The sequence below is a fragment of the Molothrus aeneus genome, chromosome W (genome assembly GCF_037042795.1).
Source record: "Molothrus aeneus isolate 106 chromosome W, BPBGC_Maene_1.0, whole genome shotgun sequence".
NCBI lineage: Eukaryota > Metazoa > Chordata > Aves > Passeriformes > Icteridae > Molothrus > Molothrus aeneus.
This window is the reverse complement of record NC_089679.1, coordinates 825,461-845,545: the sequence shown is the minus strand read 5'-3', so window position 1 is coordinate 845,545 and position 20,085 is coordinate 825,461. Positions and strand designations below refer to the sequence as shown.

General features: G+C 42.1%; 1 protein-coding gene across 7 annotated transcripts in view; it reads right to left on the bottom strand.

The window, feature by feature from the left end:
• The window catches only part of LOC136568568 (spindlin-Z-like), a 107,233-nt gene that overhangs the window by 10,887 nt on the left and 76,261 nt on the right, over positions 1–20,085 (bottom strand). For all 7 annotated transcript variants that reach the window (XM_066568585.1, XM_066568584.1, XM_066568583.1 and 4 more), the window contains one exon: positions 16,249–16,297. In XM_066568585.1, the coding sequence (XP_066424682.1) occupies positions 16,249–16,297 (49 nt within the window). The remainder of the gene's footprint in view (positions 1–16,248; positions 16,298–20,085) is intronic.

The following is a 20,085-nucleotide window of genomic DNA, read 5'->3' as shown; positions in this document are numbered from 1 at the left end:
ACTGACTGGTCAGTAGTTCCCCAGGAACTTTGCACCACCCTTTTCAAAAATGGGTGTGTAATAACCGTGACCAGTATACTTCCATATAAGATAATAGTCAACTTTCTCAAACGTCTTTTTATATCAATAGTATGTTGTTTCTGTGATAAGCACAGGAACACATAAGTATGTAAATTTTGAGATGGTATAATGAGAAAATCCAAAATGTTTCCCTTCTGTTTTATTAGAATTATCCTTAAAATTTCACAAAGTTTTGTTCCTAAAGACTGGAATAACATTTCAAAGCCTTAGACATTCAAAATTTAAGTCGTCATATGTCACAGCTAGTCTGTAGCTGAGCAATTAATTTGGTTACAGACAGAGACCTCAAGCAATCAGGTTCCATCTTAAGCTGCAGACATCTCACTGGTCAGGAAACTGTGTTAAGAGCAGACCAATGAACATTATAGACTGGGACGTTTCAAACCCCCTATATAAGGCTGGGTTCAAAGAATAAAGCTCTCTCTCTTGCCACATGGACCTTGGGTGTGTGTCATGTCTGTCTCTGACCCACCCCTCCATGTTACAGTCACACATATAAAACACACAGAGCCAGGAAAAGCAAATAACGTCAAGTCCTGAAAACAATTCCTGATGCTTCAGTTATGCACTCATTGTAAAAGGCCCTTCAATTCCACTAAGTTTCAGATCCTCTTATTTCAAAGAAATTATAGAATCATTTAGGTTGGAAAAGACCTTTAAGATCATTGAGTTCACCTGCAAACCTAACACTGCCAAGTCCACCACTAAACCATGTCCCTAAGCAACACGTTACACATCTTTTCAATACCTCCAAGGATGCTGACTTCAACACTTCCCTGGACATTCTGTTCCAATGCTTGAAAACCCTTTAACTGAAGATATTTTTCCTAATATCCATTTTAAACCTCCCCTGGCTCAACTATTGCTTGTTATTTTGGAGAAAAGACCAATCAATACCCACATCACTACAACCTCTTTTCAGGTAGCTGTAGAGAGCTATGAGGTCTCTCTGAGCCTCCTTTTCTCCAGGTTAAACAGCCCCAGTTCCCTCAGCTGCTCCCCATAAGACTTGTGCTCTAGACACTTCCCCAGCTTTTTTGCCCTTCCCTGGATACACTCCAACACCTCAATGTGTTTTTTGCAGTGAGGTGCCCAAAACTGAAGACAGTACTCTAGGTGCAGCCTCACCAGTGCAGAGTACAAGGGGACAATCACTTCCCTAGTCTTGCTGGCAACACTATTGATGATATAAGCTAGGATGCCATTGGCCTTCTTGGCCACCTGGGCACACGCTGGCTAATGTTCAGCTGACTGTCAACCAACCCTCCCACATCCTTTTCTGCCAGGCATCTTTTCAGACACTCTTCCTCTAACCTGTAGTGTTGCATGGAGTTTGTTGGGACCTAAGTGCAGAACCCAGCACTTGACCTTGTTGAACCTCAAACAACTGGCCTTGACCCGTTCATCCAATCTGTCCAAATCCCACTGTAGAGTTGTTACAGTGATTGAAAAGGATGTGGGCAAACCAAATATCTCTAAATGCTGCAGCCACCTCACTGGCCAGGACCTGAAGGGGTGTGGAGTTCAAACCAATGAGAACATCCAGACTGGGTCTTTCAAATGCCATATATAAAGGAGTGGTTGGAAAATAAAAGCTCTCTGTGCCACACGAACATTGGGGTGAGTGGTCTCCTGAGCCTCTCACCCCCCCCCCCCCCCATGATCTAACATAGAGTCTTTCTACCATCCAGCAGATCAGCAGATCAACACTCCCAGCCAACTTGGTGACACCTGTAAACTCGGTGAGGATACACTTGATCCCCTCATCCAGGTCATTGATAAAGATATTAAAGAGGACTGAGCCCTGTGGATGATATCGAATTGGTTTTTGCCTTTTTTTCTTTTATATATTTTCTATATTCTTTACATGTATATTTGTAGCTCTGTAGCCTATCATAGTATTTGTAGCTAGCATTTTACCTACTCTATTAGACAGAAGGACAAAATAAATTCCCCACTGCCTCCAAGCTGGGAGTCCAAGGTTAGATTCTGTGGGAAGTCAAGGTTGAAACTACCTCTCTGAGATACATTTTTATAAACAAAGTTTAGTTACTATTTGAAAGAGGGGGAATTCAAAGAGGGTTGAATGGGGGGAGCATTACCTCACCACGTCTCTAATTGGGGATTTTTGTAATTTATGGTAATTTGCTAAACATATAAAAATACAATAGAAATAGAGCTAGAAATACAGCTAGAAAGCCAAGCTGGAAGCACTGTTCAGCTCATGACAGAAGTGGATATGTTAGCATTAGTCGGCTGCAAGCCTTGGCAACAGAAAGCAGAACCCTGAAGAAGGAATGCAAAAGTTAACAGTGTGCTTGGTACAATGTGCTTGGTAAGCAGAAATTATTTAAGATTGCACATACCTGCACTAGTGTGTTCAAGGCTTTTAATTAAGCAATGTTACCTAGTTACATAAATGTTATAGTTGTGCTATTTTTAGTTACAGCTGAAAAGGTATATAAGCTCAGCTGTGTGTATCAATAAATGGCTTCATGTGTGCAAACCATGGAGACCCCATCTCTTTATTAATTGCCGTCAAATGGTGCCCTTGTGGTGAGGAAGCGATGATCATCTAGCTGAGTGATTGACAACAAGCCCTGCAAAACGAAGTGCTGTCGTGAGGAAGCAGGAAAGCCAGCTGGCAACGAACCCTTCCGGGATAAAGGAGGTGAGGTATCCCTCCAGGATATAAGAGGTTAACTGCTGCAGGGGACAATGGGTCAGGGGATGTCTGCCCGGGGAAAGAGACATTTTTGAACTTATGTCTAAGCTGTTGCAACAGCATGGCAAAACTTTGCCCTCATATGACTTAAAAGTCCTATTACGATGGGCAGCAGCTGAGATACCAGGAGTCACAGAGTCCATGGTTTTTATGACTGATTTGTGGGACAAAGCAGGAATTAAGCTATGGGATTCTGCTACCAAGGGAAATAAAGCAGCTGCAGAAATGCTACCCCCCTGGTGGGTGATTTTTGAGGTCTTAAAGGCCCAAGAAAAGTCCCAGGCTAAAGGGAATGCCTGCCTTCCCTCTATGGCAGAAGCTCAATGCTCTTTAAAATCTTAAGAGACTGCTGCTAAAGTCAAACAGATTGCCATTTGCCCCCCCTTTACGGTGGAGTCACAGAATTCCTTACATTCCGAAGAGACTGCATCTCTCCCACCACAGCAAACATGACCCACAGCCCCGGTACCCTCCCTTATGAGGGAAAGGGAGGGGGGCCCTTTGCGCTCTGTAGGGGGTTTAGCTGCTGGCTACTGCCCAGACAACAGCCAGGAAAACGAAGAGGAGGACCGCTTTGATCCTGGGCCCATTGATCCTGACAAAGAACCTGATTTGTATCCCCTCAATCCTCATGACAACTGGGTCTGTTTAAAACAGCAAGCATTAAGTGAGGGGGAATTTGACATTGCTGAAAGAATTGTGGCACCGGTAGTATATTTGGGACCCTGAAAGTGAAATGCCCATTGGGAACAGCTGTCTTTCCCAGAAATTAAAGAGCTCCAACAGGCAGCTACTGAGCACGTCATCAGTTCACTGCATTTTGCAAACATGCTAGATTCTGTGTTTGCTGCTCACATAATGACCCCACACAATTTAAAAACTCTTGCTCAGCTACTGCTATGCCTCATTCAATACAGCTTATGGGAAAAGGAGTGGGAGAAGGGTCTGCAACACCTTCTTATAACTTGTGTGGGTCATGCTAATCAGACCCTGGCAGGCCTCACAATCAGACAGCTTATGGGAATGACACCATACACAGATCCTGCTGCCCAGTTGCGAGACCGCCCAAGGGAAGCCCTTGATGGAGTCCCGGATGCAGTTCACCAAGCCTTTCTTAAGGTCCCCGATGCAAAAACACCTCAGAAAGAGTTCACAACCATTGTCCAGGGGCCTAAAGAGCCCTACATGCAGTTTATTGACCGCCTTAAGCAAGCACTTGAACACCAAATTGATAATTCTGACACCCGTGAAATTTTGCTTTTAAAATTTGCTGTTGAAAATGCAAACATAGACTGTAAAAAACAGCTTAAGTCCCTGCCTAACCAAGAACCAGCTCTTATTAAAATGGTTGAAGCGTGCAACTATATTGGGACAATAGAACATCAGTATGAAGCCATGGCCGCAGCTTTTGCAGCCATCAAAGGTCCCTCTGGAACTCCGGGAGTCTGTTTCGGCTGTGGCAAACCTGGCCACCTTAAAAAAGACTGCTTCGCTCAGAAAGGAGCTAAGTCAAAAACCCCTGATGTATGTCCACAGTATCATCAGGGGCGTCATTTTGCTAACCAGTGTCGCTCCAAGTACGGTTTTGAAGGTCACCCAATCCAGGAAAACTGGAATTGCAGTGCGGGCAGGCACCACACTCCTACACAAATACCTCAGCCACCACCGCAGATGCTGCCACCACAGATGCCAACTCCGCAGATGCATCCACCAAGGATACCCTGTGGATGCCATGGGACAGAGAGAGAGAAACGGCAAGCATTTCTCACAGCGGCTTGTGAGAAGTTTTAGGGAGTTGGAAAGATGCGATAACTCGTTGAGCATAAACAATTTGCAGGTGGTGTTTTTCTACTTTATTTTTCTGTTCCTCTCAAGGACAATGTGTGAGAAAGATGTTTCTGTTAGTTAGCCAGTAGAATAGAACCTATTGTACTACTCTATAAAAACCGCGCGGTTCTTTTGAATAAAGCCTTCTTTGCCTTTTCTACGATCCTGCCTCTCGCCTGTTCCTGCCTCAACCTCGGCGCAAGAGTGACAATACCCAGCTGAGGATCGCCTCAAGTCTTTGCCCAGCAACTGCAGGCAGTGCCGGACTGGACCTAGCAACCTCAATCACAATAACATTGCTCGATTCTTCTGTTCATTTACTCGCTACAGGAATTTTTGGCCCACCAGGACCCCAGAAAAGTGCTTTGCTGGTGGGGAGGTCTTCAACTACCCTTTTAGGACTTTTTGTCCTCCCAGGAGTGATAGACTCAGACTCTGTTGGGGAAATTAAAATCATGGCTTGGACCCCCTTTCCACCCTGTACTGTCCCTCAAGGCACACATATCGCACAATTGATTCCCTTTTCACACAATTTGTCATCCCCTGTAAAAGAATGCAAAACAAGAGTGGGAGGACTTGGTTCTATGGGAACCCCACAAATACTGTGGGCACAGACAATTTCTGATGAATGTCCCACTTGCAAATGTACCCTGACATTACAGGGGAGCAGATAACACTCACTGGTATTTTAGATACTGGAGCTGATGCCACTGTTATCTCTCAAGCCAAGTGGCCCCCCACATGGCCCCTCACACAGGTACCCCAAGCTCTCACTGGGACTGGGGCAAGAAGTGCAGTTATCAAAGTCGCGATCTACCTCAGGTGACGGGACCTGAAGGTCACATAGCCTCAGTAAAACTGTTTGTTCTGCCTGTACCCATGGTATTATGGGGACGAGTTGTACTTTCTCAATGGGGTCTCAAAATTCAGTCTTATTTTTAATAGGGGCCATTGTGGCATGTGATACCCTGAAATTAACCTGGAAAACTGATATATCCCTCTGGGTGGACCAGTGGCCCCTCCCACTACCTAAATTGCACACTCTTACTGACCTTGTCCAAGAGCAACTTCAGAAGGGACATATAGTCCCCTCTAACAGTCTCTGGAATTCACCTGTGTTTGTAATTAAAAAAAAAAAACTGGCAAGTGGTGGTTGTACCAAGACCTCTGCAAAATCAATGCTGATATGGAGGACATGGGAGCACTCCAGATGGTCTTCCATCTCCCACCATGATCCCTTGAGATTGGCACCTGACAGTCATTGACTTAAAAGACTGCTTTTTTGACATTCCTTTGCATCATGATAATGCTCCTAAATTTGCCTTTTCTGTCCCAAGCACTAATATGCAAGCACCCCTGCAAAGGTATCACTGTGTGGTCCTTTCCCAGGGCATGAAAAACAGTCCTACTATTTGCCAGTGGTTTGTTGTGAAGGTCCTCAGCCCCATTTGCCAAAAGATGCCTGCTGGCTTATTATATCATTACATGGATGACATTCTTATTGCAGCAGAAAAACAGGAAGTTATGGAGGAAGCCTTAGTCCTTATCGTTGCTGCTGTAACCCAGGCAGGGCTTTGTGTTGCTTCCAAAAAAATCCAGCATCAACCTCCTTGGAAATACCTCGGCTGGCACATTAGGACCCAGAGTATTTCTCCTCAGCCTTTACAAATTCAAACAGACATTCACACTTTGCATTATGCCCAAAAGCTTTTGGGTTCAATTAATTGGGTTCATTCCTTGCTAGGAATCTCAAATGCAGATGTGAGCCCTTTGTTTGATCTGTTAAAAGGAGAACCAGATCTCCTGTCACCTCAGCAGCTCACACCAGAAGCCTGCCAGGCACTGCAGCAAGTAGCTGATGCTATTTCAAATTGGCAAGTGGCCCGCTGGGCCCCTGAGTTGCTTTTTTCTTTAATAATTCTGAATTTGGCAAGGCAACCCCATGCTTTGACTTTTCAGTGGGATCCTAAAGTGCCTGACCCCTTGCTGACCATAGCGTGGATTTTTCTGCCACACCAAATGTCTAAAACTAAAAGCACACAACATGAGATGCTTGCTTTGCTCATTGTAAAAGCTAGACAGAGACTTACCACACTTGCAGGTGTGGATTTTTGTTTGATCTCTTTGCCTATTACTACTGTCTATTTACAGTGGCTGTTGCAGTAATCTGAAGTTTTTCAAATGGCCCTCGCTGACTTTTCTGGACAACTTTCTACACATCCCCTGAATCACAAGCTTGTGGCAACCAGCTTTAATCTCCTAACGCGACCCAAGAGAAGTGAGGTTCCGTTACAAGCTTTAACTGTTTTTACAGATGGATCTGGCTGCACCCACAAGTCAGTACTGCTTTGATGGAAAACAGATCTCAACCAATGGGATTCATATTCCACCACTGTTTCAGGTTCTCCCCAGATTGCTGAATTGGCAGCTGTTGTGCAGGCCTTCCAGCGATTTGTTACCCTTTTTAACTTAATAACAGATTCTGCTTATGTTGCAGGACTTGTGGAGAGAGCTGAAGCTGCCATACTAAAGGATGTTCCCAACAAGGAATTGTTTCAGTGGTTACAACTTGTTTTCCTTTTAGATATTAGGCAGCACCCCTATTTTGTCATGCATGTCAGGTCTCACACTACTTTACCTGGTTTTATTGCAGAAGGAAACTGGCAAGCAGATTTACTTACCCTACCTGTTCAACTGCTGGACCACTTTTCCCAGGAAAAACTCAGTCACTCATTTTTTCACCAGGATGCTGCTGTGCTCACCTGTGCCTTTGACTTGACCACACTCCAAGCTGTTAGTATTGCGGCTGTGTGCCCAGACTGTCAAAGACACTCCTTCCCCTCCGTTGCAGGAGGTGTTAACCCTAGAGGACTTCAAAGCTGTCAAATCTGGCAAACATATGTTACTCATTTTCCTGAATTTGACAGACTTAAGTACATTCATTCCTCTATTGATACCTTTTCAGGTGCTTTATTTGCATCCTGTCATACAGGAGAATCAGCAAAAGACGTTTGCCATCACTTTATGAGTGCCTTTGTAGTACTGGGTATCCTCTCACAAGTCAAAACTGATAATGGCCCAGCATATATTTCTCAGAGAGTTGCAAATTTCCTTGCCCTCTGGGGAGTAACACACAAAACAGGGATTCCTCATTACTCAACAGGCCAAGCTATAATCGAAAGTGCCCATGCTTCACTGAAGCGTCTTTTGTTACAACAGAAAGGGGCAATGAGGAATGCTACTCTGGCAGAGTGATTACAAAAGGTGTATGTTTTTGACTTTTTAAATTGTTCCCTCATGGATCTTAACCCTCCAATTGTAAGGCATTTTGGCAAAACCCCTCAGTTAGAAGTTAAGCAGAATGCCCCTGTCCTTATTATGGACCCAGAAACAGGTAAAAATATAGGACCTTATCCCCTTGTCACATGGGAGAGGTTTTGCTTGTGTCTCCACAGAAAATGGCCTGAGGTGGATCCCAGCCAAGAATGTGAGACCTTTCAGAGAATCCTTGCATACCTCCCTGAGGATCCTGATCACCCTGGCACTTCCTCCCTGGTTTTGCCCACTTCACCCTCAGCTCTGCCTTCTCAGACTGCAGAGTCCGGATCCCCCAAGAACCCGTGGCCACCCAAACCAGCTTCTACCTGACCCGAGGGGACTCATCGACCTCTCACCACTTCAAAAGCTGTACGGTCGACTCATTCCAGAGATAGTAAAAGCTCTAATTGCAGAACAAATCTCCCTCCGAGAAAAATGGCAGAGATGGAGTGAAAGGAGGCTTGGACTTAGATGTGAAAATAACCTTATCCCTTGTTTTATTTGCAGAGACTATTCCCACCATGTGAGGTCTTAGTGTTTCTGTTATAAGTGCCAAAGAAAGTGGTATTGCAAATCAGAACACTGGCTTCGGGATTGCCCACAGTGTGATCCTTTGCACTATTCTTTTGGTGATCGTGTCATTTTAAAATTGGTTTGTGGGAAGGAGCATGGCTGGCTTCCACATCAGTATTTTTGGGAGCCGGATGTGCCTTCTCAGGCTGTTTTTTCTGGTAGGACTCCTTCTTGACGAAGGAGAGGTAGTTGCAATGCCACCTCTTCCAGAATGCAACGTGTGGCTTACACTAGCTCAAGCTTTAAATGCATCTATGTTGTGCCTATCCATGACCTCCCGCAGTGATCCTTTCCAGACTTGCCTAGTAGCCATGCCTTTAGAGAAAAGTGAATGGGATGCCTTATATAACATGACAATGCCCAGGGATTATATCGCCCCAGGTTGAATTGAGCCAGTGTGGTGGTGCAATGATAAGTATTGTAAAAAGAATAATAGGACAGCAGGATGGTATTTTACTAATGAGAGAGGGTTAGGAGTAAATAAAGTTTCTGATTTTTTTTTACTCTTTCCCTACAGCCTCAAGAATTGGACATTTTTGGATCCACTCAGTCCTTTGCGTGTTTCTTTTAAAATCATACTAGTGGACCCTTTGCTGAGAAAAGATTTGGCCTTGATGTTTCAGGCATGGGAATTTATGCTAATGCTTCTGCCTGGAGTAATCATACCCTGCCTCAGCCAATTTTACCTGCAGTGGCTTCTATTGGGTTAATAGACAATAAATTCTTGATATGTGGAAACAGAGCCTGGAAACTAATACCAGGAAGGGCTGTAGGAGGCCCTTGCACTTTTGGGCGACTAATCATGTTTCACTCCTTACAGGAAAACTTACCATCTTTACACAGATTGGTGCGAGCAAAGTGTAGCACACACACATAGCCTAAATTGGGATGATAACGTCGAATCCTGGAACACTGAAGCCCGAGTATTTGCCTCAATTATTCCATCTATAGGCATGGCACATGCATTAAAAGCTTTAAATAACCTTGGCTGCTGGCTTGCAAAGCAAACTAATGCTACTAGCTCTGCTTTAACAGGCTTATTAACAGTTGTTGATAGCGTGAGACATGATACGTTGCAAAGTAGATCTGCGATAGATTTTTTGCTTTTGGTGCATGGACACGGTTGCAAGGATTTTGTAGGCTTATGCTGCATGAATCTTTCTGACAACTCTTTGTCTATTCACGCTAACATACAGGCCCTTTGAGACAGTGTAACCAAATTAAGAGTAGTAGATGATAGTGACTGGCTTGGACATATACTTGGGGGATGGGGGCTTACTGGCTGGCTTAAACACTTAGCTAAAACAGGAATTTATATTTTAGCCATATTATTGCTTATGAGGATTTGTTTGCCATGTGTTTTGCAATGTGTTCAGAGACTGATTGATAAATCCACAAAGAAAATTTTACTGGTGGAAAAGAAAGGGGGACATGTAAAAATACAACTAGAAAGCTGAGCTGGGAGCACTCTTCAGCTCATGACAGAAGTGGATATGTTAGTATTAGTAGGCCATAAACCTTGGCAATAGAAAGTAGAACCCTGAAGAAGGAATGCAAAAGTTAATGGTGTGCTTGGTACGATGTGCTTGGTAAGCAGAAATTATTTAAGATTGCACATACCTGTGCTAGTATGTACGAGGCTTTGAATTAAGCAATGTTACTTAGTTACATAAATGTTATAGTTGTGCTATTTTTAGTTACAGCTGAAAAGGTATATAAACTCAGCTGTGTGTATCAATAAACAGCTTCACGTCTGCAAACCATGGAGACCCTGTCTCTTTATCAATCGTCATCAGTATACTGAAGTTCAGGTAGACAACATCCACAGCCTTTCCCTTGTCTACTAAGAGGGTAACCTTGTCATAGAAGGAGATAAGGTCAGTGAAACAGGACCTGCCTTTCATAAATTCAAGCTGAATGGATGTGATCAAATGGTTGTCTTGTATGTGCTGCATGATGGCATTCAAGATAATCTGTTCCATAACATTCCCAAGGATCAAGGTCAGGCTGATGGTCCTGTAGTTCCCTGGATCCTCCTTCCAGACCTTCTTGTAGATGTACATTCTATTTGCAAACTTCCAATCAACTGAGACCTCTCCAGTTAACTGGGACTGATGGCAAATTATTGAAAGTGGCTTAATGAGAACTTTCACCAGCTCCCTCAGTACCCTTGGATGGATCCTGTCCTGCTCCATAGACTAGTGTGTGTCTAAGAGGTGTAGCAGGTTGCTGACTATTTCCCCTTTGATTATGGGGGCCTCATTCTGCTCCCTGCCTGTCTTACAGGTCAGTGGGCTGGGTACCCTGAAGACAACTGGTTTTACTATTAAAGACTGAGGCAAAGAAGACCTTCATTACCTTAGTCTTTTTCCTCATCTTTTGTCATTATGTTTCCCCCCTCATCCAAAAAAGGATGGAAATTCTCCTTAGCCCCCTTTTGTTGCTAATGTATTTTTAGAAACAGTTTTTATTGTCTTTTACAGCAGTAGTCAGATTAAGTTCTAGTTGGGCTTTGGCCCTTCCGATTTTCTCCCTGCACAACCTCTCAACATCCTTGTAGTCCTCCTGAATTGACTGCCCTTTCTTCCAATGGTCATAAACTCTCCTTTTTTCCCTGAATTCCAGCTAAAGCTCTCTGTTCAGCCAGGCTGGTCTTCCCTGTCAGCTTATCTTTCAGCACACTGGGATGGCCTGAGCCTTTAAGATTTTCTTCTTGAAGAACGTTCAGCCTTCCTGGACTCCTTTGTCCTTCAGGACTGCCTCTCAAGGGACTCTTTCAACCAGGCCCCTAAACAGGCTGAAGTGTGCCCTCCACAAGTCCAAGGTGGCAGTTCTGCTGACTCCCCTCCTTACTTCTGCTACACCTATTGGGACACATGAGACAGATGATGGACTTTGGACTTGGTTAGCATAAGAGATTTGATAACAGGATGCCTTGGCAAGAACAAACAGAGCTTTGAAGATTGCAAGAAAATTGGATCAGACTGGGACAGGGAAGAAGATTGAATCAACTTCTGCAAGCAAGAGATGTTTAAAATGTATAAGTTTGTTTATGCAATGATTAACTCAATCATTGTTTTAAAACATTACTAGTCTTCCTAGAATAAGTACATAAGCAGTTGTAGTTCACAATAAATTTGGATTCTTTGACCATTTCACAGAGTCCTTGTCTCTCTTCATTGCCGATAACACCAAGCAGGAACTTGTCACCATTGTCCCCTATCGCTTAAGTCACCACATTCTGCCAAGCAAAGACAGGATAGGAAATATTCTATATCATATGTCCTGTCTGCCTGACAGCCCTGCTGCAGGGAAGGTAGGGGGCAATTCCAGTAGTCTCTCTTTCACTCTCCCTGATACTCCTTAACAACCTACTCATCACGTCCTGGAGCTTTGTTGCTAAGCAGCGTAGTTCCTCTACCTGAGTGGACCTCCCCCAGTTGTGCTCACTGCTGCTGTCCAGTACTGGCATAAGAGTAGGATATGCCCTGCAGCCCCACACTTGGGTAGCAGCATCTTCCCACCAGAGCTCTGTCTGAATAACTGTGTCATTCATTGTGGGTGCAGAGTTTAGAGTGTTCATAGCCTTCTGCCAGCTGGATACCATTACTTCCTGGTTATGTTGGCAGAGCTACAGTGCCTTTTTTGCACACCCTTCCCTGCAAACAGCCCTGTTGTGTCACTAGCACTCCATAGGGGCTTCTTTCATATGGAGGTGGGGGGGTTGACCACCATTCTTCCTGGCCCCACCCAGGTCTTATCAGCAGCTGTAGCACAAGTGTGGGCTCCTGGCAGCTCTTGTGGCTCCCCCAGGTTCAGGAATCCCCCCTATGCTATGGATTGTGCTGGCACCAGAGCTGCTCATCTCAGTGACTAAGTATTTATCTTGAAGACCCTAAACTGATAAGTGAAGTCTTGTAACGAGAAAGGGTTTTATTAGCAGAACCAGATCATGGAAAATTCAAAGAAATTTAGAAAAGAGTACAAATGAAGAAGAGTAGCAATGGTCAGTACAATTTCTATATTTCATGGAACCATGTAGAAAAATTATTAAAAATAGGGCCTGAATTAGAATTTTGATACTATTTTGATACTATTACAGTCTGTCACTAATGGGGGATAATATGATCAGAGAATTGTTATAAACTCTTTTTCCTTAATATTCAGACTGTGAGGCACATTACTAAAGACAGAAGTTGTAAAATACTTTCTGTCCTCCTTCAAAAGCCATCATTCAGTTGTGAAATTAATTTTCTTAGGATTACAGGTGTATTGGGCTTACGTGGCAAGGTTTTGGTAATGGACACACATACACATACAGACATGACAACACCTGCAGAAGTAGCCTCTAGGAGAGGAAGTCAGGCTACCCTGTGCCAGACACAGCTGGTTCCAGCTGGCTTGGCAATGTTCCCACTGACAGCTAAAGTAGAGACCATCAGCAAAGTTTATGGTGCCTTTGTGAAAACATATTTAGCAAAGAGCAAAAAATCCACCACTGGACAGGCAGAGAAGGAGGGGAAGAAAAGGATCCATGCTGGAGCAGTTAGGTATTTAATGAAGGAACTGAGGCCCGTGGAGAACCCATAGAGAACCCATGCCAGAGCAGAGTTTAACTGACAGGACTGTCTCCCCCACAAGAGACCATGCTGAATCACTTTCCTGACAGGAACTGTGACCTGTAGAGAACCTATGCCAGAGCAGGAAGAAATTAAGTACAAGAAGAAAGGAGTGGCAGAAAGCAACCATTATGTACGGACTGTAAACTCCCCTCCCTCATTTCCCCTGCACCCTGGGGATGGTGGTGAATCTGGAGTGAAGGAATTAATTTAAACATGGGAAAGGAGGAAAGAAAGGTGTTGTTTTAATGTTTGTCTTCCTGTTTCTTACCACCTATTTAAATTTGCAATAAATTAATTTTCCACAAGTCAAGCCTGTTTTGCCTGTGATAGTGCCTGGTAAGTGTAGCAGGGCATCTCCCCCACCACAAGACCTTATCTGTTGCTTGTTAGCTGGTGAAATAACTCAAGGCATCCTGCCCCTCACATGATCTTCACATGAGCTTTGGTGAAATAATCAAGACAGCTTGTCTTGTAGTGAGATATTTCGGCGACATGGCACTAAGGCTTTCAGCTGACAATAAACATCTTGCTGTGGAAGCAAGATGTGGAAAGATAAGCTGGAATTTCTGACTGACAGACACTTCACTTTACAAAGTATAAAAGCTGCACAAAACTTTCACAAAGCAGAAATCTTCTGCATGTTCCTTGGAAATGTGTGGGGCTTTGTCCCCAAAGTTGGGACACCTGCTTTTTGGTTACTCTCCCAGGAGTTGAGGGAAGGGAACCTGTGTACACTATTGTCATTTCAGTGATAATTTACATTGACTCCTAATCAATACTATTTCTTTGCTTGCTTTAATATAGGTACCTTAATGTCGTGCACTGTTTTATGTAATCTACTAGTAGTTCTTTTTGTTTTATACTGTGTAATAAGTAACTTTGTTTAAGGCCTTTTGTCTGTTATCTCCTGCTTATTCAATAAATAACTTATTTTATAATAGACCTGATCTGCCATTCTTAGAACTTGCAGGCCAGAGCTATTTTAGTTGCAGGCCACCTAAATTTAGGCTGCTGCCAAAAATCTGAGGAAAAGGCAGGGCTTGTCTGAAGCTCCCATTCAATTGGTAACAGTAAGCAATCTTCCTGTCTCTATCTTGACCCATGAACATTCTCATTCTATTTTCTCCCCCTGCCTCACTGAGGAAGGGGAGTAAGCAGGTGGGTGGGAGTTTGGCTCATAGTCAAGTATAAACCACCACAAGAAGTTAGTTTAAACTGCGATCAGAAATTCACAAGGGATAAGTACAGTGATAGTTAAGGGGCAGATAGAATCTTCACCACAAAGTCCTTGAACCACCAACTATGAGAAACTGGTAAGATGTTATACTTACACTATTTCCTTATGCAACAAGGGTGGAAAAGATAAGAACCAAGAGACTACTGACTGATCTGACACAAACAGAGTCAACTTTTTATTCGCAAAAATCATCACTACCCATTGACACTGACAAAACATTCAGAAGAACTGCCCTTTTGTAGCTGACCATGGGACCCCCTTCCAAAAGGGTCAATGGTTAACTAACATTTTAGTTAAGAAGAATTTAGAAAACTAATCCACACAGCTCATTTTATCTCTTCCTCAGTTACTGGACTACGTCCTGTTCTGTCCTGGTGGCTCTTCCCTCCCCTATGAACTTACAACTTCAAGTGCCAGTAACTTGTTCCTCTTTTTCTTTTAATGAGGAATGTAAAAGTCATCATAACTAAATCAATGACAAAGTATGCATTATTAATTAATGATCTGCTGTAACGGCTCATAGTAGTATCAGCATACATTTTTAAACAGTGATTCATATCTCACTTGTTTAAACATGTCTACAGTGCTACTTACTGTTCATTTCAAAAATATAAGCAATGAATATCAAATAAAAACAACTCTATACTAGTGTGTCATTTGCGGAGAAGTCATTGAGCAGCACACAAAGTCATCTTGGTTTGGTACAAAATAAAACCTTCACCAAACAATTCTTAAACAATTAAACTAGGCTAAATCAATATAAAACTCAGCTGGGCGCTTAAGTTAAATGCCTCAAAATCACGTGACTTAGGATCATGACTTAATATGCCCCATAAAAGCCTTTATGCTAAAAAATATACAACCTATTTAGGTATTTAAATAAGTGTATATCAAAATAACAATAAAGACAAATCTAGCCACCCTCAAGTACAAAAGGCAACCCACCTCTGATAGTCTTCCCATCATACACTCCTTTCTCTGAGCGGTTGAAAAAGAACAAAAGAAATTAAATTTTAACTCTACCTGTCTCTAGACAAATAAATGTTTATCTCTGCCTTGTAAGGAGATAGACAAGACTGAATAATGAAGAGTTGGTGGAAGGAATTGAGAGTAGTTTTACATCAGGTGTTGCATTTGGGAAATCGTTAATACTAATTCAAATGTTAATCATGGAAGATATTTCTGCCAGACAAATTGTTTTGGATTTATGCCTGTTGTATATCAGCATTATAGGACTTCATACTCAAAATATAACTAATAGCATTTTAATAAATTTCACCTTTCTCTAGCTTATTTTAGAGTTCACCCACCAGAGATGCAGCCAGATACATCTAGCTGTTTGAAATTAAGGTAATTTTTGTCTAAGCTACTACCTATATCTTTTCACATTTACTCATAGCAACATTTAGCTACTATCTCAAATTCTAGTACAGTGAATAATAAATATGATAAATGTATAGGATAAGCAAGTAACCTTCACACAAATAGTAGCCATACTACAGTACATTGATTATTTTTTTACAAAGGTAAAAAAAACCTTTTCAAAAACTAAAGCTGCAATGAATCCTAGAGTACATATGCCCAATTTCTGGCTTGCAATCTCTTGTTTCTGAATTATAAGTTACAGAACTTTATTGATAGAATAATTTCTCTCAGAATAACATTCAAAATGATGTTTAGAACTGTACCAATGGTGCATTCTTTCCCATTGTCCTCCCAAAAGAATAAAGTCTGATTCTACACACATACACCATTTGAATACTGCTCCGCATTTTTTTCAAAATGACTGGAACAATACAGATACATTTCTAGAATGGTACTGCCAGTTATTGAGAACTACACTTGAGGAAGTATTAGGAACTTACTTGTGGGAAGTTCTTTTCTTCATCATGCTTGCAGAGACTCCCGCATGACCTACAATATAAATGATGGAATTACTGAACAATAAAATCTGTTTATACACAATGTCAAAAAGGTATCTTATAGAAAAGTTCTCCTTTTCAAGTAAAAAAGCTTAAACACATCATGATGGGATTTATCAATGAGTTTCTAGAATGGAAGAAGGCTGAGGAGATAGGCAAGGACTACGTACTCATGAAGTTAAGTGAAGAATTAGGGAGTTACTGATGACAACTGTTACAAAAATCTGAACTTAACACAAAGGAGACTGAAGGTAGCCTTTGTTATAGATAAATGGCTACAACAGTTAAGGAATTAAAATGGCTGTGTATCTGCCCTTGAGTTGATAATATCATCAAATACATATATTCCTGCATTAGTGAGGCCAGAATGGGTGGGTGTATACGTGGCTCAGCCAAAATCATTATAAAAACTTAGTATAGAGACAAAACCAAGTATAAAAACTAAGTATAGCATATATAGTATAAAAATGGTCCAACTAACAGACAGAACGTTGAGTAGAGCAATAGGCTTGAGTCGGTTTCAACCCAAATATTTCTTCCCAACAACTGGGGATGCCCAGCATTGTGATGGAGACCAATAATGGCAAACACATTTGTATTGTGATACAACTGTACATTGCAACTGCTATACTCTGCTAAATGTAACTTGTACTTGCACTGTTATTTAAGTAAATTGCTGTATCATTCTGCTAAATCAAAGTTCCATGTAATGTGAAATAAAGAAATTCATGTATTGGGTTTGCATGGCCCGGTTTTTGCAGCAGGGGGAACTACAGGGGTGGCATTCATGAGAAGCTGCTAGAAGCTTCCCTCATGTCTGACAGAGCCGATGCCAGCTGGCTCCAGGATCGATTTGTTGCTGGCTAAGGCTGAGCCAATCAGAAATGGTAGTAACGCCTCTGTGATTACATATTAAAGAAGTAAAAAAAAAAATAAAAAAATAAAAAAAAATATATTGTGCAGTTGTAATTGCAGCCAGAGAAGAGAGGAATGAGAATATGTGAGATGAACAGTTCTGCAGACACCCAGGTCAGTGCAGAAGGAGGGGCAGGAGGTGCTCCAGGGGCTGGAGCTGAGATTTCCCTGCAGCCCATAGTGCAGACCATGGTGAAGCAGGCTGTCCTGCTGCAGCCCATGGAGGAGTCCCACGCCAGAGTAGGCAAATGCCTGAAAGAAGGCTGTGAATTTGTACGAAACCTGTGATGGAGTAGGGTCCTGGCAGGGACCTGCAGATGCATGGAGAGAGGAGCCCATGCTGGAGCAGGTTTCCTGGTAGGACTTGTGACCCCATGGGGGACCCATGCTGGAGTAGTCTGTCCCCAGATGATTGCACCCCATGGAAGGGACCCATGATGGAGCAGTTAATGAAGAACTGCAGTCCATGGGAAGCACTACCATTGGAGAAGTTTGTGCAGAATTGTCTCCCATGGGCAGGACCACATGCTGGCACAGGTAAAGGACTCTTCTGCCTGAGCAACGGCAGAAGCAACCTGTGATGAACTGACTGTAACCCCCCTTCCCTGTCTCTCTGCACCTCTGGCAGGGAGGAGGTAGAGCTGAGGAAGGAGGGAGGGATGGGGCGAAGGTGTTTTTAAGATTTATTTTACTTCTCACTATCCTGCTCTGATTTTGTTTGCAATAAATTCAATTAACATCCTTAAGTTGAGTCTGTTTTGCCCATTATGGTAATCAGTGAGTGATCTCTCTTGATCCTTAACCCATGAGCCTTTCACTATATTTTCTTTCTCATGTCCAGTTACAGAAGAGAGTGGCAGAGCAGCTTTGGTGAGTACCTGGCATCCAGCCAAGGTCAACCCACCACACTTCAAAAAACTAACATTGGCATTAAAGCATTAAACCCTATACACATGGAATATCTAAAAGGACACAGTCAGAGAGTGTTGGACATATGCATGTTATCAATTAAAAAACCCCTCATATATCTGTAGAAATGTTCAGAATTTAATCTATGGACATTTAAATTCACACCTACAGAGAAATTCTTAATTGAGGTTTCTCTACAGATCCAAACAAATTCTTAAACATTATGCGCATGTTCCAAGCATAGCTTTGGCATATGTATTCAGAAAATTAATTTTCATAATAGCAATAGTGTCACACAAGAGTTAAGCACTGAAAGTGCAATTAACCTTAACAGTTTTCATAAATATTTTAATATTTGGATTTTCCTATGGAGAAATAAAAGGACATCTATCACGTGACAGAAGTGGCAGAATTAAAATTAGACTACATACATTTTGTTTCCAACACTCAAGCTTGCACTGAATCCATGAAAATATGCATCTCCAGTTTTAACAAGAGCTGGAATTTGAATTTTTCAAAAATTAGGCCCTCCATGCAAATAGCTACAGTAAAGATGCTATTTGCAATAAAGACCAAGGAAATAGAACTTCCCTTGAACATGTTTATAAGAACTAACAGCTAGAAATTAAAAGATATCTCAAAAAATATGAATATAAGCCCAAAAGATTTTTGAGACTTGACTGCACCAACTGAACAAGCATTTTCACCCTGTCATTAGTCACCTCTTAATTATATGAGGAAGCAAGTTTAAAAACATACTTATTAAAAAAAAAATCTGTTCTCACAAAGTAAAAAACCGCAAACACACAGATTTCATGTTTTCCATTACTGATCAATGAGAAAAAGTAAGATTTAACTAAATCAGTTCAAGTAGTTAAAACACTATAAAAAGCATACCCTCATATTTAGCAGGATGGTTCAACACAAAACTTGTTTTCTGTCCTCTGCTCAGAGACTTTGAATCTTACTATACAGTGCAACACATTTAGCCTTCCAAAACAAAAGTAGCCTTAAAGATACACAGAAGGAAGATCTATTACAGAATCTGCAAAAAATGCAAAGGAGAAGCTATGCACTGTACTCAGAATGAGTGTTTGCCCTGTTCAGTAACTGTTCACCTTAGGCACCTCTTATTTTTGATAAAACTCAAGTTCTACAGCCAGATGTCTTTTTTTCTCTCAAATTCACTTACGTGCAAAATTTATTGACTATGCATACATGGTCTCCATGAATGAAATGACATGTACCAAACTAACAAATATTTACAAATTGAACTGAGAGTTTGACAGTAGACTACCCCATTTTGCTGTCAAATAAAAATGAGCTTGACAGGTCCTGACAGATTTCAAGAACTTGCTTGTTCATATACCTAGCTCTAGAGAAAAACCAACTGAGCAAACAGTACTGCTCAGTTTCTTGTGTTGGTAGCTTAAGGTAGTGGCCAGTTTAATAAAAAGTTACAACACTTAGATGAAGAATGTGAATATAGCCCACTTACAAGAAGAGATGGTAACAAGGTACATGAAGAACTTGAGCACAAGAAAGACATGGATCTGTTAGAGTGAGCCCAGAGGAAGGCCACAAAAACAATGTCCAAATGCCTCTTAAACATTGACAGGCTTGGGGCATCGACTGCCTCTCTAGGAAGCCTGTTCCAGAGTTTGACCACCCTCTCGGTAAAGAAATGTTTCCTAAGGTCAAGTCTAAACCTCCCCTGATGCAGCTTTGAACCATTCCCACATGTACTGTCACTGGATACCAGGGAGAATAGCTCAGCACTTCCCTTTCCAGTTCCCCTACTCAGGAAGCTGTAGAGAGCAATGAGATCACAGTTTAGCCTTTTTTCTTCCAAGCTAGATAAGACCAAAGTCCTTTGCCATTCCTCAAAGGACATTCCTTCCGGTCCTGTCAACAGCATTGTTGCCCTCTTCTTGGGGCAATTAAAGAACCTTCACA